The sequence below is a fragment of the Lottia gigantea genome, assembly GCF_000327385.1.
Source record: "Lottia gigantea unplaced genomic scaffold LOTGIsca_9, whole genome shotgun sequence".
Classification (NCBI taxonomy): Eukaryota; Metazoa; Mollusca; class Gastropoda; family Lottiidae; genus Lottia; species Lottia gigantea.
In genome coordinates, this window is record NW_008710950.1 from 82,570 (window position 1) to 102,267 (window position 19,698).

Below are 19,698 nucleotides of genomic sequence, written 5' to 3' on the forward strand. Positions count from 1 at the left end.
TACTCGTTTGACACTTTCATTACTCGTTCACTGCTCATTCACTAGTTTGACACTTTCATAACTGATTGACTGCTCATTCTCTAGTTTGACACTTTCATAACTGATTGACTGCTCATTCACTAGCTTGACCCTTTCATTACTGGTTGACTGTTAATTTACTAGCTTGACACCTTCATTACTCGTTTGACACTTTCATTACTTGTTGACTGCTAATTTACTAGTTTGACACTTTCATAACTGATTGACTGCTCATTCACTCGTTTGACACTTTCATTACTCGTTCACATCTCATTCAATAGCTTGAGACTTTCATTAATAATTGACTTCTCATTCACTAGCTTTACTTTCTTTACTCATTGACTGTCATCTCACTACTGATTGATTTCTCATTGAATAGCATGACACTTTCATTGCTGATTGCTCATTTACAAGTTTTATACTGTGATTACCCATTCCCATTTTATTGTCTGTTTAAAATAGATAAAATATTACGAAGTTAAAGTTGAGTATGTATAGGAAGATTATGACCCTTGTATATGTTCCTTTCTGGAACAATAAATCTTACAAAAATTATGCACAAATTTATAACCTGTCCAGAATATAAAGAACTCGTCATATATCATAAACACTTAAAAGGAAAATTAATTGTCAAGAGAATTCTCATGAAGTTTTTTGACTTGCCACTACTCATAATATTCAGAAAAGAATAGATTTTCCTATATGAGTTACAACCATGAAGAACCTTTGAAAATTGGAACTTTTTTTCTTTGAGGATTTTAACAAAACCTGGTGTGAGTGTTTGTTTTTACCCAAGTATGAACCCTATTGAAAATCCCAAAAATTGTAAAATATTTTGTTTAAAGTATTTCCCTTGTTCTTGAAAACGCGTTCAATTTGATCTTGTAAGCATTCTAGAAGGAATGTTTGTTTTTACCCAAGTATATTTTTAGCCGGTTAATAATCTAGAAGGCACAATTCTCAACAGATTTTGAAGAAACTTGGTGAAATTGTTTATTATCTCCCATGGATGAACCTTATTGAAAAAATATTGAAATTTTTTTTGTATGAGTCAATTAGTGCTGGGAATAATTATCGATGGTTCATTTCAAAATCGATTATCGCAAAAAATAACATAACCTCTGGTAATTCTGTTAAATTACTCCTGGAACCATAATAAAAACACACTTTCGGCAGTCACGTACCGCAAAATAAACTAAGCTAAAGTCTTTATTCTCGTATGTTCTTCCATTTCTTTGATTGTATATGATCATAACAATCATTAATAAAAAAAATTCACAATAAATTAGTACAAACATTTGTTATTATACGTATATATAATTAACTGAATACAGGTACCGATTATTTATCCCTTTATTTTTTACACTATTGTAGTTGTCTCCCTTTTTTTATCAAGTCTAATTACGTAACGACAATGTTGATAGGATAATCACTGTTGTTTATAAATAGAAGGCTAATCACAATTCGTATAATAACGGTGCTATAGTATTTTAGTCTTGGTTGTCAAGAGCGTGTGATCAAGTCAATTATTTTTATCATTCAACGGTACATTCATGCCGATGACGATATTGACGAAAACTAATCTTCCAAACGTCTTAAAAACAAAAAGATTGTTCACATAGTGAAGAACATGATAATAAACACAATACACATACTAGCTTCTAACACTAGCATTACATAGAAGTAAGTGGTAGGCTGCCTAAATATGACTTGAATGAGTCGATTTCTTGATCTAAAATTTGAGTATCAACATTACGATTTTTTTCGATTATCGATCAGAAATGCCTTTCGATATATTGCCGATAATTGATGATAATTTTAAACTCGATTCCCAGCACTAGAATCAATGACTTCGTTCTTGAAAACGCATTCAATGTTTAGCTTGTAAACCCCTGAAGCTCGATTCTTTCTGGATTTTGTCAGAACTTAGTAATATTAATCAGTATCACATAAAAAAGTTCAAAAGTGTCTGACTGAATATTTCATACTGGTAATTTTTACTGTACTGCTAAATATTTTTATTTAAAATCACAGTTGCCAGTGGGTGTATATTACCTTGCCTGGCAAGCTATCTTTATATTAAGTAATGAATTAAAGTTGTCAATCTTAGAGTGTGTAGTCATACAGTATGTGTTCAATAATTATATCATTTGTACCTTGTCTTTAAACTGATTTATCTTTTTATTTCAAAAACATGTGAGTAATAGTATGAACAAATTATATCTTTGACATGCATCATTTTAGAAAACATGACATGCATATATATACAGTAACCTATATTTGTGGATATATGGATTCAAAAACAAATTTCATCAAAGTTGAAAAACAGAAAGATTTTGTTTATGTCTTAGATGTTTCCTCAGATAATCTATAAAATAATTAAAATTGGTTTGTTTCGTATTTGGCCCATTTCATGAGTAACCAACTCGACAATGGCGTCAAAATGCATCACCTATTTTCGTGTACAATATTTGACCATAAATAAGTCTAGAAAAACACGTTGTATAGATACCCAGTGGTATAATTAACTTTAATAATATTTCATTATAACTAGTGACAATTCTTTTAAAGAACAATAGTGTCTGACAAAATTAGATAAGTAAAATGTAAGGGTAATTTATTGCTAAAAGTCATTGAAAAAACATAAGAATACGGTCCACATTGTGTTCCATAGAATTTTTCTGCTGATAAAGGATCCGCTAGTTTGTCACTTGACTTCGTTCACTGGAATATATTCTAGCAGACAACATTAAGAAATCTGATTAGAATTTGGGATATTCTGCCGATAAAAAATTGTGTTATTTAGTAAAAACTAAAATCCACTATTTTGTATATGATAGAAATAAATAATAAATTTGAAGTGGCCTTGAAATGACAAGTAGAATTCTGCAAGTTGAGATAACCCATGTTTATCAAAACATGCAAATGCAGAGGTCACTCAAGGTCACACATGTGAATTATTACTCATTTTGAGAGGTGCACGAAAAATATTTTAGCACGAAATAAGGTTACTTGACTGTATATATATACATCTCTGAAGAAGCTATTAATCTGAAAGCATGCAATATTATGTATATATGAATTGAATGTGGATAAAATAACTTGTTCTTTTGAAAATGGATTAAAGTGTTCCATTTTACCAAGAATTGATGACAGCTCTAGTTACATATATATATTACAACTTTTAGATTTAGGAGGTTTTTGAAATACTAATAAAATATATCAACTTTGATATTTTTAGTGTAGATCAAAAAAAAGAATTTGCTCATATTTATGAAAACTATATACCAGAATCTGGCAAAAGTTTAAACTATAAAAAATCCTGTTGTTAATGCCAAAGCCATTTACCAACTTACCTAGTTCGCTTTATTAGAGGTGTTAGAAAGCAAAATAACACCTAATTGTAGAGAAATATGTCTCTTATTTATTCTGAAAACCAAAACAAGTTTAAGGTGTTGATTAATTATTTTAAACTAATTCATTTTGATCAAGGAGATACTTAAATGTAAATAGCATAATTATGTTTCTGATGATGAAAATTTTGCATAATGCCCCTTTAAGGTTTCAATAAGACTGAAACTTTACCTTATTTGACCTAATTTATACCTCAATGTTGAAATGCTTGGAGAAATATATCTTTGGGCATGTATTAACCAGTTGGCCATTGACATTAATCTGTTAAGGAAGCTTTAGGGGGTTGATCAGGTTCTTGCCTATACATGCCAAGCTCAGCCTAGTCTGGGTCTGTCTTGGGACTATTTTTTACTGAGTTCTGGTTGACTGGCTATAGTTACCAATAATAAACATCTATATCTAGGTAGACTTGGCTTATAACACATGGCTATAAGACCAAGTTTCTACGTGGCTTCTAATATACCTAGTAGATAATCTGTGTTATTATAACTCTATTGTATCATACTCTTCATAGTGGTGATATTCACTAACTCTACATGTTTTCAAATCCAGGAAAAACTTTCACTTCATTTGTAGAACTGATAGTCCAATATTGTGGTCACATTCATTGAAGGATGTTGTTGTTTACTTTTACTGGACTATATAGAGTGGACACAATGTTATTGTTATATAAATAAAACTTGTAGAAGTCAATAAATGACTAGTGTAGTATTGTATCAATGTAATGTGTAATATATAAGGCACGTGCCAATAGGATGTGTACTTAAAGTGTGGATTTATTAATTGTTTAAGTGTGTTTCATACAGAAAAATCATCAACATGATGCATTCCGACCCATTCTATTATTCTCCTATTTCTAATTTCTATAGGCGTCCTACCCCATACATGGGCCAACCAGACTTCAGAATTTATGAACTTAATAAAAGATTACAGCAGAGAACAGAGGTATGTATTTTATATTTACATTCACAAATGTTTGAAGCAATCAAGAAGACATGAGATTTACTTTCCTTTTCAAAGAATTGAAAACTGAAACTCAAATTTATGTGTCATATTTTACAAAGGAGAAAAGAAGAGTCTCAGATCCACATTTTATTTGCAGCATTGAGTGTTATGTAGACATCATCTTAGTATTACCAGTAACAGGTATAAATTAATATCAGCAGGACCCTATCACTGCATATTGGTATTATTTTCAATGGGCAACATAAAGAATAAAGCTGGTTATGTGTGTTTTATGATGTCTAAAAATTGAGGCTTATTTAGATTGTATGAGAAAGAGGTCACCCACCCTCATTCCCAATATCAAGGTCCTTGATTAGTCTCTTCTCTGTTAGACTTGCAGGAAAACTAGAGGGACTGATTCACAATATCCAAACTATGGCTGATAATACTGTAAACCTCTCAAAATAAAACCATCTAATAAATAAAATCAATACAGACAATTTGCAATGTTCTTAATCTCTCTCTGTAAATCAGGAATCTGGTAAATTTTGTTCATTATTTTCATTAAGTCATATTGACATAATTTCTGCCTCTGCTATATCTAATGATATTATATGTGTGATTCTGTACAGGATAAATGACAATATGAAACAACTGTCTGATAATTAAAAAGTATGTAACTGGGACTCTGAAAGCACCAATTTGCACCATTCCTGTTTTCAGTCAGACGTTGTAATTGTGGCAATTCTATCAAGACACAGCGATTTATGAAGTCACTTTTATTACTGATAGCTAAAGACCTTTGTGATTGTGAAATCATGAAAGGCTTAGTTTTAGAAGAATATCCGGAATGTCCGTCCGTCGGTCCACAATTGGCTTGTGAATGCAATAGAGACAACAGTTTTTTTCTGATTTTAATGAAATTTGATGTGATCATATATATTAATGAGATCTTCAAGTTCAAATTAGACGATCTTTCGATGAACGGTTTTTGAGTTATTGCCCTTGTCAAAATTTGGTTGTGAAAACAATTTAAATGAAATTTGGTGTGAATATTTATAATGATGAGATCTTGGACATGTACGAATTTGGCTAATCATACCAAAAGTCTAATTTGTGCAAGGTATTGTTGATTTAAACAAAGACACATTATTTAATAAAATTCTGACATAAACTGTCACCTCTATCGCCAACAAATTTTGATGCGTTTTTACTAAGTCAAGGGCAATAACTCAAATTCCGTTGATCGTAAAATTGTCAAATTCAATCTTGACCAAGATCTCATCATTATAAATGATCATATCAAATTTCAATTTTATAAACTGATATCACTTTTCCTCTTCCATACTGAATGTTCTACTTTTTAGTAAAAAATTAGTAGTTTTACAGTGTGTGTTGTGTTATTGTGAGAATACCCCTGAAAATAAGTGACTCCTAACAGGCTGTTGATCTGACCCAGCTTGGCAAATAACTGAATTGGACTTGCAAGTTAACTCTATACTATACAAGCTATAAACGATATATATATATATAGTTAGATGAACCAGTCTATAAATTTTTTATCATTTGACTTTTGTTTTTCTGCCCTAGTAATAGTAAAACTAGCTAATTATATTGATAAATGTCCCCAATTCTACATGAAGTAAAGGGATTTCTTTTCATCTGAAAGTTTTGAAATAATTTTGAAAAGATGAGAGGGGTTCTATATAAGAATAAAAGATACTATACCTGCATGGACATTTTCAATTAAACATACCAAGAATATTTGTAAATGTTAAAAGAACTATGTAAACTCCTTAGAACAAAATGTACCGTTTATGATTTTCTACCCAATATCATAGAAAACTGACAATAAAATTTTGATGTAAATAGCTTTTTCTTGAAAAGTAATAAACATTTGGGAGATTTGAAATGTTTATGTCAGGATTTCAATGACCTTAAGGGAAATTTCAACTAGAATTACAAACTAGCTTTCTCTTTTTATACGCCCACATCTCTCTATGAATCAAATGAAATTCGGTATACATATTCATAAAACGAAGATCAAGTTCGAATTTGAGCTATTTTCGACCGTTAGAAGCAGAGTTATAGCCCTTGCCCCAAAATCTTGAATATTTACCATCCGCATGTGAGCGTATTCTTTTGGATCAGCTTTATCAAAGAAGAAACCTGTCAACCTTCAAAATAATGACATAGAATATTATACAATCCAGGAATTATCTTAATATCTAAATACTGATATGGAGTGGTCTAAATCTAGATATAGATTAACATTTAAATTTCTTTACATTACATTATAGGAAAGTGATAATTTATGGTGGGATGCTTTCACAACAGAATTTTTTGAAGATGATGCTACCTTGACCTTAGCTTTCTGTTTAGAAGATGGACCAAAAAGATATAGTAAGTTTAATGTCAATTAAACACATTTTGTTTCCAATTCAATATCATTTGTCAATAGAACACACTATTCTAACCTGTAAAATGCCCTCTTAGTACACTCACTTTTAAATTGCTCATATTGAGTCAATTATAAGTTGGGTTCTAGACCGTTCATAAAATAGATTTTGCAATTACAAATTTTGCAATTATAAATTTTGCAATTATAAATTTTGCAATTATAAATTTTGCAATTATAAATTTTGCAATTACAAATTTTGCAATTATAAATTTTGCAATTATAAATTTTGCAATTATAAATTTTGCAATTATAAATTTTGCAATTACAAATTTTGCAATTATAAATTTTGCAATTACAAATTTTGCAATTATAAATTTTGCAATTATAAATTTTGCAATTATAAATTATGCAATTATAAATTTTAAAAATATTAAGATAAATTATCGTAATTCATAACTTGATATTTAAATAATTAGCAGATGCTTTGTTTATTTTCTTGGTCTTCTGAAATAAGACAGGACCAACAGATATATGTAGATATTACATTTCCTTGAATTGGTTTAACAATATATATGGTATTTTATTTTAGCCATTGGTCGAACCTTGTTACCACGCTATTTTCGTAGTATTTATGAAGGAGGAGTAACAGATCTGTACTATGTCTTAAAACATCCCAAAGAGTCTTTTCACAATACCACCATAACATTAGATTGTGATCAGGCAATGATGGTCACTCAACATGGTAAACCAATGTTTACTAACGTAAGTATTAAAATCATTACAGATTGTGAATTCAAGCTCTTGTTACAGATTCACTATTTCATTTCTAAAATTGCTTCACATTTCAAATAAATACCTTTTTCTACCATAATTCAATTTGTAACTGATGCTTATATATTTCTTTTTCTTTTTTGCGAGTTTTAAATCTTTGGTAGTGCAAATAAAGTAAAACAAAATATTTGGCTTCGATTAGTATTATTATAGTTCTCTGTATAATAGAGTAAAATCATTTGTTATTTCTAGGTTGTTACAGAAGGAAGACTGATATTAGAATTTACCTTTGATGATCTGATGAGAATAAGATCTTGGCATTTTTCAATTCGTCAACATCGAGAACTTATACCTAGAAGTGTTATAGCTGTCCAGGTATGTGCCATATATATATTAATAAACTATAAAGGAGTTCAAAGTTGAGTAGCTTAAATTTTTGACTTTAGCACAGTTGAATTATTGCTGAATGCATTGAATACAGGAAAATATTCAAACAAATCAAGAAATAGGTTGTTTCATGCAGTGAAAAGATTGACATTTAATTATTCATTTGTTTTAAATACTAGTGTCTGTTTCAAATTTCATATTGTATACTTTCAATTTTGATTTACAGCAGGATCCTGCCATGGTTGAACAGTTGTCTAAAAATATTACTAGACAAGGTTTAACCAATTATACGCTCAATTTTCTCAGGGTAAGTGTATATGTTAAAGAAATTGTCTTTCAAGGTAATAAAGACAAGTCATCTTCAGATATGACTTGATAATTCAGATAACTATAATAAGGTTTGCAATTAATGACTTGATGAATAAATTACCTTTCAGTTCCAAAATGATTAGCTTAATAGTTCAAAATTGAATTTTCTTCAAGTTAACAAGTAGAAACAGAATAATGTTAAATAATATACAAATACAAGAAATAAAATTCAAGTAAATTTTTAAATTGATGTACATCAAAGAATATTTTATTAGAAAGTGAAAGTGGTAAAATTAATAATAAGAAACTCTGGCCGAAATATTTAATTTTGAAATATCTGATTATGTATCTATTTTAGCTATGTGTGATATTAGAACCAATGCAGGAGTTAATGTCCAGACATAAAGCTTATGGATTAAATCCCAGAGATTGTCTCAAAACAACGCTCTTCCAGAAATGGCAAAGAATGGTTGCTCCACCAGGTAAAGGTAAGAGAAATGTGTCGGATTATACTTATTAGATTATACATAGGAAGAACACCTAATGTTTCAGATGGATCAACAAACCAAGGCCCAGTTGGTAAATGAAAAAATGAGAAATCTTTTCCTGTGTTACACACTGCATGATGTTGCTCATTTTCATTCATTCATACATTTGGTAGTAAACTTCCATTACATACAATGTTTGGGCAATTGAAAACATCTTTTTCTATAGATTAATAATGATAGAAATAACAAAAGAGTCAAGAATGTTACTTGGACTTAAATGATGTTTTGTTGATCTTCAAGTTAGAATATTTTTGTTTTAGAAGCTAGTCGACCACCTAGTAAAAGACGGAAGAGAAAACAATCAACAGGAAGTAATTCTAATTCTAATAGTAGAGATGGTGCACCAGCTGGTAAACAAAAACGATCACCAGGTCCACAGGGTTTCAATATAAACACATCAGTTCCAGGGGTATGTATAGTAATAATTAAACTTAACATTGCCTGATGGATCTCCCAATTTCTCTAAATATAAAGCGTGGTCACATGGGTGCTTACTTTTTGCATCGACAGAGAGATGTTGGTGTAAAAATAAATGATATGATTATATACTATGTAGATATTAAATTGTGTATTTGTAGGATGTAATGATGGTAGGAGAACCAACATTAATGGGAGGAGAATTTGGTGATGAAGATGAAAGGTTGATAACTCGTTTAGAAAATAATCAGTATGAATCAAACGGAAATGATGAAGAACAAGATAAATTTCAACATTCACCAGCATTACAACATAGTCCCTGGGGTCAAGATAAAAAGACCCCTCAACCTCCAACGTCAGCGTCAGGTGGTCCTCCCAATGGTGGGGGTGGGGAGGTTGAAACAAAAGTAGAGTGACAATAGTGCCTGTTGTTGATTGTAAGTTGAGCAATATTAAACAAATATTTTCACTTGATTTCAATTATCTACATCATTATTTATATTGTTAAGCTATCTCATTGGATTAGGACAACGATAGTTTATACTTGGCCGCCATTTTTAACCTTTAACTTATATAGTTTTCTTGGGTTAACTCAATTCATGCTAGTCATTGTATGAGTTACTGTAGTCACACATTCAAAACATAACCCAATTTAGCTTGTATATGTTTGAATTCCATTCATTATATCTAAAAAATATACTGCTCCTGCTTATGCATGAAAAGTTGTCGATATTATGACTATAGACTATTATGTGGCTATTTAAACTGAGTTACTGATTTATTTGAAGGACTTGACTATAACTACTGAGATCTGATTTGTATAAGGTCTGCTATTTTACTGGTGTTGCTGTGTAACAAAGTGCTTATTTATTTGAAATGCGAAAGTTAAAAATTAAAAATTTGGAATTACTTCCTTGATATTACATATAAAAAATTGGAGTATTTTCCCTATTCCCTGTCCAGATTCTATATATTTCTATCCATTATGTAACATTAAAAGAAGTAATGCCATCTTGTTTCCACCATTAAGTAAAAAAAAAATTCACTGGTGTTGAATAGGACACTTTCCCCATTTTCCTTCAATCCTTATGTATATAAATTCAGCTGAAATTTCTGTTCAAAATCCGCAAGTACGTTTAGTGAGCTTTTTATTATTATAATTATATTGACAAGTATTTAATATTACTATATCAAACTCGTCTCACATTGTTAACTAATGTATATTTCATTTGTATCTTATTCAATATAATAACTCATTAACATATATATTATCACTCTCATTATAACTTTGTAAATTTTTCTATTTTTGTCTAAACTCATTTATAATTTATTTACTGAAGGCAGCTTCAATCAAAATTATCTGTAATATATTACAGAACATGTGTCATAAACTTAAATATCCCCTTCCATTTAGTGATCATACTAAAGTGATTGTTAGCTTGTGTCATACCTTGGTACAATACTGTTATATAGTATTGTTAAGAGTGGGTTAATTTTTTTTATTTTGAAACAAAAAGAATACAACTGCTGTTAAGTACTGCAACGGACCAAAAGCAAATGGTTTACATAATATTATATGCTCCATTAAAAATATAAATACTAAGTAGTATAGTCCTTAATTTAATGACCATTATTTTAAGTTCATGTTGTTGTGAATCATGTTTTACATAAAGAAGTGTAATGGCATTGTTTGTTTCTCTTGTCTGTATACTGGTACTATAGAAATCATAGTTAATCATGTTCTGTTTAAGAATTGTATATATACTATAATTATTGTCACTAGTAATTTTATGTTCTTGTAAATTTCTTTTTGTTGTGGGTAATCATAAATTATAAATTGATATCACTTTATATTGAGTAATAACTTCTGTATCAATGGACTTTTAAAGACCCTTTTTTCACCATCTGAATCAGTCAACTTTTTTTTACATTTGGGGCACAAATAAGAGCTCATGACCTCTTTTCATTAGAAGTTCAATGCATGTATTTTGTCTTTGCCCAAAATTATACAAACCGATGACTTCCAAAAGAAAGATAGTGGACCACAGCCACCACTGCATGTGGATGGTAAATATGCAAGATTTTGGGACAAGGGCAATAACTCTGCTTTTAACAGTCGAAAATAGCTCAAATTCGAACTTTATCCTTGTTTTATGAACATGTCTACACATACCCGTTTTTAGAGCGTTTACAAGCAAATGTTGACGGACAGGGGTGCCAACAATATACGTCCAGAGAGAGATGTGGGCGTATAAAAACTTGTGAACCAGCCAGGCAACATTGAGCTTGGGATCATAATTGATAAAGACTCGAGATTGAAACAGTTTATGAAGAAGTCTTAACCGAAGAAAAGAGATAGCTTGCCAGGCAAGGTAACCTACAGCCACTACCAGCTGTCAGAAATGATAAAACTTCATCAAATTACCATATAATTCAACTGTCCTCAACAATGTCTCATTGACATACACAGAGAGCAATTACTGAAACCATTCACCCGATTATTACCAATATGACCCAGGATGAAAACTGTAGCCTTTAGCCTGCCTATAATCTTAATTTTGCCCATATTTACTAATTTAAGGGCAAAAACTCACAACCCATTCATCCAATCATAACCATGTTTGAACCTGACAAAGATCTCATCAATATACATACCAAGTTTCACCAAGATTGGTTAAAATCTTTAGTCTCTATCTTGACTATAAGCCAAATTTGGCGATTCAACGAAGTCAAGGACAGTAACTCTGAAACCATTCATCTGATTATTGCCAAAATCAAACTTGACCCAGATCCCATCGATCGATACACGCAGAGTTTCATCAAGATCTGAAACCATTCATCTGAATATTACCAAATTTTAACTTCACGAGATCTCATCAATATACATACACACGAGTTTCAAGTTAAGATAAAGGCAATATAAGTCCACATTTATGGACCAGGAATTGAGCTTTGTTAATATTGCAATCGTTTTTGGTGGCTTGTAACTGTTTTGAAAATGGTCCTAAATTTGACACAAAAAACTTCAGTTTCATCTCTGTCAGACATATAATTCAAAATATGTAAAAAGGTGTACACTCACAACTTTAAATCTTAATTTCAATGCATCTGAATTTGTTTTTTTATCAACATCTTTCTGATGGCCAAATAGATCAAGGATTATTCAATGATGAATTTTACGATAGTACAAGGCAAGAATGGTTACCCTTTTCAATACTTTCAATTGGAAATGATTTCTTGATTGAAAATGTTTATTAAAATAATGATTATTTACATTTCAATTAAAATATACAAATGACAATGAAAATATAATTCTGATGTTTCAGTAACTCCTCTTCCTTGAGAGAAAGGCAATATATTTGAGAATCTTCCATAAGGAGTGATGGTAAATGACAAGGTATAAAAAGCACTGTTTTCTGTCTTCTAGTTATAGTTGAAAAATACCCATAGGTAACATAACTTTACATCTTATGTTACAAGTCAGACCTAATAATCTAAGATTTATCACATAGCCAGCATGTAAGAAATCTTTTCTTTTCTCAGCTGAAGAGAGACTTTATAACTCAATTACTTTGAGACGTGGTAGAAAGGTTATAATACTACAATAAACACAGTATTAAATATTTAACTATAAACACAAATAACTGAGAATTCATCTATTCTGGTGAACGACTCTTGGAGTAACTTCTGGAGCGTCGGGCAACTGGTGATCTGGAGGCTGAACGACTGTAGGATCTTCTGAAAGTAAAACAATTAAAATACATATTCAATGGTTATTACTACCAAATATTGCTCAATCTATCAAAGTAATCTATAAAGCATTACTTTCTACATCAAGGGCTGCATCTATTTCTATATGTCTTATAAACAGAATTATTAATTCTGCCCCTACAGTTATTTGATCACATAAACTAAGATAGTGGACCACAGCCATATAAGCCCACCACGGCATACGGATGGTAAATATTCAAGATTTTGGGGCAAGGGCTTCTAACGATCGAAAATAGCTCATAAATCTTCGTTTTATGAATATGTATACACATACTGAATTTCATTTGATTCCATCAAAAGTCTAGTTTGTAGAGCGTTTACAAGCAAATGTTGACGGACGGACAGGGATGCCGACAATATACGTCCACATAGAGAGATGTGGGCGTATAAAAATAAACAAATTAAGAACATTACCTTTTTTCAGGGGAACGTCTGCGCTCATTTGATCTGCCTCTATCATTGGAACGTGCTCTTTCAGTAGAACGCGCTCTTTCATTGGAACGACCTCTTTCATTGGATCGAGATCGACCTCTTGACCTTGATCTGGAGCGTCTACAAAATAGATATCTGATAGTACATTTTATATTTGAAGACAAATTTAGCACACATATTTACTAATCAACATATCCCATCAAATTCTGATTCACAAAATACTGCTAGAGAATAAAAACAATAAGCTTACCTGTCTCTATCTCTCCTCGGACTTCTACTTCTGGATCGTCTACAAAAGACAATTAGAATATTTAACCTGATATAAACAAATGCAAACAATTAAAAAACCAGAAACATTTTTTAAATCTAGTTTAACAACTTTGAATGATGCTTTGAGTTGTTTGAAAAAAAAAAAACCGAACATCGCTGATAGCAGATGATCTACCAACAAGAAGAGGTTTTCAGTTTATCTATGCCTTCCAGTGAAACCTTGCTATTATTTCAATAGTAGGGGCAGAGAGAGCAATAACTTATTTAGTAGCTTATATCAGTGTCTATAAGGTAAGCATACCTTGGGCTCCTCCTTCGTCGTCTTCTGTCATCATAATCATCATACCTATTATAACTTCTCCTCCTATCTTTTCCTTTCATTTGATTTGGACCTAAAATCAATGAACTTAAATGTTGAACAAATAATTTATCTATAAGATTATAAGTAAAAACATTGCCAACTGAACTGTTTCAGCTTATCAACTTAATTGATTTTTTCAGCTTTCCATATAATTATTTCTAGCATAAGATCACACTGCATGTGGACAATTTTTCTTGAGTGATTCTATTTCTTTTTTTTTGAATGCATTAAGCTTTCTAGGCTTAAAGTTGTAAAGATGTCATGTGGAAACAAATACATACTTTTACGATCACCTCTTGCAAATTCTATTTCTAATTCTCTGCCATTGAATTTGGTCCTATCTAAGTGATATAAAGCATCATCAGCATCTCGTGGATCTTCAAATGTATCTTAGGTTAAGGAAATCAACCTTTCATTCAAACATAGCAACAAAATTTACCTATTTACTTACAAATCTATGTAAATTAAAGTAAACCTTAACAAATTATTTCTAGACTTAAATAAATTATCCTAATTTGTAAATGACGGAAATAAGAGTAAGCTTATGGGACAGTTTTGGGTTTGTTTTTTTTTTTAATCGTTTCATGGTTTATTTAAACTTCAAATATTGCAACTGCAAATATTCCATGATCTGTTCATGTCATTTGACTTGACATTGCTGGGTTTGAAAGAATATAAATTAAAGGGATATCAAATAGGCATATTGAATCATACTATATTACTCATAACAAGCTGTGCTATTCCTCACCAAACTTGAAAATGATTGAAAACAATAAAATGTTGAACTGTGTTTCTGTTTTTGCCTTGGTATCTTTTGTATGTGAAATCCTTGAGGACCAACTCTTTGAATTAAAGACCAATATTCTGCCAATTCTAAACATTCTTGATCTTGGTGATAACACTGTCAACTCTTGATCTTTAAAAACCTTGAATTTCAATCAACTTGTTTCTTGTACTGTATAAAACCCCTTGGATCTGTTCTGTTAACAGTCACCTTGAGATTGAGCTTTACTTTTAAACTTGATCTTTACTTTAAAACTTGACTTGCAACTTTTACTCTTTTAGACCCATGCCAACAGAAAGGAAACTTTGACAATGCCTTGACCTTTACTGTCTGTACATTTCTAAAAGAAATAAATTTAAGGGATAATTTGCAATGTTGAGAAAAGATAAGGATATTGAACATAAGCGAATCCTCTCACTCTACGTGTATAATAATCAGTTGGAATATAAACATCAGTGATGGGTCCATACTTTCCAAACATACTTCTTAATTCTTCAGATCTATAAATGGAAACACACATAGGGCATAAACAAAAACAAAAAAAACAATTAGGCTTAAGGATCTGAAGTCAATATATAGCAATTCTCCTTTCAGCTACCTGAAACATAACTCTGAAAAGAAGATGCTTGTTAACCTCCAATATACCCAGTACAAGGTTGGCCTATTCCTGGTCAAAACCTTACCAAAATAAATAAATGCTTGCAGTTGCACATTGATATTAGTGAATCTATTTATCTTGATACAGAATGCATTGATTTGCAAATCATATCATAGCTATAAGGCTGTGCGTAGTTAATTTTTATCCATAGGCCGCTACTTACTAGCTTTACTGAATGTAACTTTATAAGCTTGTATGATTCATATAGGATCTGAGTTGTTGCCCATGTGTGTTCAAATGTATCACTGTGTATTTTCTCTTAACTACACTGATTGACCTAACCCAGCGCCTCAATAGGCAGTACACTTGAGCTAAGCTAATTGCCTAATGCTGCACAAATCCAATTGTTTTATATTCATATTTTCTCTAATTTAATTTACGCATACTAGCCACAAACAATGTAAGGATGAAGCAATCTGTATTCATCATTCATAAAAAAAAAATAAATTTCTGTTGACTGTATTAACGTCTTATCAAACTAAATCAACAAAACAAAGTAACAAGAAAACAAATAGAATTGATACAAACAACCAAAGTCAAAGAAAGAGGAAAACACATTTTAGGAGCGTAGCCTAGTTTGTCGCGTTTTTTGTCAAGTTTCTGGCGTTATCGTTTGCGAAATGGCCAAATACAAACCTTGAGTTGTCTGGTACATTTCTAATGTACAATGATGTATTTGGTGGTCGAGAGTACCTAGACATTTTCGTTGAATTTGAGAACGTGGTTTGTCAAAATGGCGAAAAATTCTAAATTTACTAAGACAAGCGCATGCTCGAACTTGCGTCTTGTTATCATACGCACGCGCACGAAGCTGTTTGATTCAAGAAATTTCCATTCAGGTCGTCTCTACGGTGGTTCGTACAGTGATTCGTATCATTTATTTTTTTTTATTAATTTTAGTAATATTCACCCAGGTGAAAATTCCATAATTTTGAATTGAAAACTTGAATTGCACCCGGGTGAAAATTAAAAACTGAAATTGTTTTTAAAAAAAACTAGGCTACTAGTTTGGAGTATGCCTAGTTTTGGTTTTGGGCTTAATATATGGCTCAATATTATTAGTAAAAAGAAACCTTTTTTCTCCACAATCAGGGATTTATTTTGCTTAAATCCGTATCAAATCCCAAATCAAAAAACATTACGAACACAAAAAGTTTAGTAAAATTTTTAAATAGTTTTGGTGTTAAAAACTTAAAGGCGCCCGCACACGGACAGAAAATGGCGCAGCGCCAATTACGCTCGGCTAGTAGCGCTTCGTGTGCGGGTAATTTTTAGTGTGCTTGTGGCCACTCATGGTCGTGTGGAAAATATCTATCGTGTTTGATATTTTTGACCACTCGAGGCCGATGGCACACCGTGTGCGCGTGGCCGATGGCACACCGTGTGCGGGCAATCGTGCGCGACTCTCTCAAACGACGAACACAGCGCCCACGCGTTACTGGTATTCAAAGATGGCGCCGCCCAGTGAAGAAGTGACAGAAACAATCTTTGAGGATAATTTTGTTGAATTATGGCAAGGTTACCCCTGCCTTTATGATATCCGATCGCCTGAATGCAAACACAATGACAAGCGTGAATATCACTGTAGTAGTTCGCCATTTTGATTGAGCATGTCATAGGCTGACGTTAGATATAGTTGAGCAGAAGGTGCACGCCATTGGCGTGCGCCAAATTCTCTTCGTGTGCGGGAGCCTTAACGGCTGGATTAAAACTTTCAGGGACGTTAGGGGCCACGTTAAGGGATGCTGATAAAATATTTACACAAATTTGAGCAAAAAAAATTCCACGTACAAATAAACGGAATATCCTTTAAAGTAGGCCAAGGCCGCCAAAATCTGCACCTTGTACACGCAACACGTTTCTGCAAGGATGCCTCACCAAAAAATTATAACATTGAGGTATTTGCTTAGCAGTTGAAAAAGTCAGTCACATTTGTTTCAAATAGTCGAAATTGCAATTTTTCAACTAGTTGCATAATTCCTTCAAAAATACTGCAAACTATGAATTTTACTCACTATTTTTACGTCGTTTCTATATATCACAGATGATCTTAAACGAGTAGTCATTTTAACTTTCAAACTCGTATAATTCTGGACTCACATTGATTTGAAGGCTCAAAATTAGACGGTGAGCTGCTAGAACATTATTACTGATTGGATTAGCTAAAATTTCTGAGACGAAGGTACGATTGGTAGAAAAAAAAAGGCGCATCTGTCCCTTTAAAGCGGATCACATGATTCTGCAGAAAGCATTCACTTACCAAAACGGAACCGTTTGGAAACATTTCCTTTAAATATACCCCCTTCAAATATACCCCAAACTGAGAATGTAACTCTCTAATTCTATAATATCTTTTTTTTTCTATAGCGGAATCTCAAGAGTCGGCATTTTTTACTTCCAAACGTGTATAATTCTGGACACACAATCACACATGCATTTGAAGACTCAAATTTCTATGGTGAGCTGTGAACACTATTTAACTCATAATATAGCTAAAAAAATCTCATTTCTGAAAAAAGGCTATAGTTAAGGGCGCAGATCCATCTATGAAACTGGAAGTTAAGAGAAGTAGTCACTTCTGCCTTTAAGAGTCGCAAGCAAGGCCAATTGTTAAGACCCATGTCATAGACCAGAGGGAGAAGGGGGGTATTGTCACCCGAGAGGAGGCAAAATCTGAGTTAACTTTTCTACAGGCATTTTTCCTCAGGAATCCGAATCTGGGAGGTAAAGTGCCAGGTCAGGGGGCGTTTTTGAGTTATTCAAGGTCAAAGGTCACAAAAGGTCAAATAACGCAAAAAACGTTAAAAATTGAGAATTTAACTACAAAATGTGTACAAATTCATTGATATCATCTAGAAATTGGCGAAAGCCCATTAGTGTGAATCGGCACTATCTATAAGTTCCAATTCTTTGAGGTAATCCAGGTCAAAGGCAGGCCCGTAGCCTGACCAGTATTCCTGGGGAGGCAATCGTGCAATCGAGGGGGGCAATTTAGCAAAGCACCTTAACAGACGATTAAACGTCGGGAAACGGACTTCCATGGAGTATTTTAGATTCGAGATTATTTTTGTTAAAACACACAAGTTATTATACGTTACATTTTTATTGCCGTTTTAGTTTAAACGTAGTCGAGTATCTTTTATGGCAAAACGTTGAACAAATACGTCCAAGTTAATTTTCTGGGTACGCTTCCCGTTGAAGGCAAGAAGAACAAGATTGCGCTGGCGAAGCTGAGTCATAGATCGTCGTTGTGGTGAGTCAACGCGAGTAAAAGTTGAAAAGCTGCTTTCACACACAGCGGTACTAGAACCGAATGTGGCAACGCTTGCAGCCAGTGCATATAATGTAGGGAAAGCCAATTTCTGCTCGTATAGTTTTTGAAGAACAAGATTGGAGTCCTGATTTTCTGTCTTGGCAACGTTATCTTGGAGAAATTGTTTTGACACCTCAATTGTTATGCTTGTCGAGACCCTTTCCAGTATCACCTACAGCATGCTTCCAATCTGTGTAGCCTTCAGTGATGAATTTTTATTCACCCGCAGATGTATTGTGAAACACCAGCCATGGAAATCGATCATACCAGCAGTTACTAAAATGGCGACCAGACTTCGCTGGAAATTTTATTCTCGGTTGCTTTGGAAGGTCTTCTTTTCCAATGTCACCTGGTACTCCTGTCTTTTCAGAGCATCTTGGTACTGCATCCGTTGTGTTGCCCGTTGTGGTTTTGATACCATTGTCAGTCGTAGTAGTGTCAAGCAATTTGTCGTTTTTGATCAAATGTTTATCCATTTTTCCTACGTTTGGTTGTTTGATTCATGTGAATACAATTTAGGATAATATATGTCTATTAGTATTTATAATCAACCAATCAAATCTTTTGAATTTTGAGACGGGACAGATTACAATCCAGTATCAGACCAATAATTTTGTTACCAATGACGCTTTACTGCAGCCTTTTTATGATTTTCAACGAACTCAATTGTATAAAATTAAATTTAAAAATGTTATGAAAAGCTATGATGTCTGGTTTCATCCTCAGCTAAGTATAAACAGAAAGATATTTAAAAACAGTTCTAGGCCTACAGATAGGAATACTTAGTATTTTGTTGAACCATTCCGCATAACGCAGCCCTGAAAGCCATAACCTTATTTATCATTACGTATAATCAAAATATCGAAATACTCATCATATGATCGACAATGCAAGAGCAG

At 32.4% G+C, this 19,698-nt stretch overlaps 2 protein-coding genes across 2 annotated transcripts; one reads left to right on the forward strand and one right to left on the reverse strand.

The window, feature by feature from the left end:
• Nucleotides 1-3,852: 3,852 nt before the first annotated feature.
• LOTGIDRAFT_184392 (hypothetical protein) lies at nt 3,853-9,968 on the forward strand. Its single transcript, XM_009068171.1, has 8 exons — nt 3,853-4,377; nt 6,678-6,780; nt 7,368-7,540; nt 7,802-7,924; nt 8,163-8,243; nt 8,604-8,746; nt 9,061-9,193; nt 9,372-9,968. The coding sequence occupies exons 1-8, from the start codon at nt 4,252-4,254 to the stop codon at nt 9,624-9,626; spliced, it is 1,137 nt and encodes a 378-aa protein (XP_009066419.1). The 5' UTR covers nt 3,853-4,251; the 3' UTR covers nt 9,627-9,968.
• A 3,979-nt stretch (nt 9,969-13,947) lies between these two features.
• LOTGIDRAFT_109032 (hypothetical protein) lies at nt 13,948-16,187 on the reverse strand (the record flags this gene model as incomplete). The annotated part of the gene is made up of 5 exons (XM_009068172.1): nt 13,948-14,075; nt 14,326-14,433; nt 15,057-15,069; nt 15,229-15,328; nt 16,123-16,187. 5 exons carry the CDS (start codon nt 16,185-16,187, stop codon nt 13,948-13,950), a joined length of 414 nt encoding a protein of 137 aa, XP_009066420.1.
• Between the last annotated feature and the right edge of the window lie 3,511 nt (nt 16,188-19,698).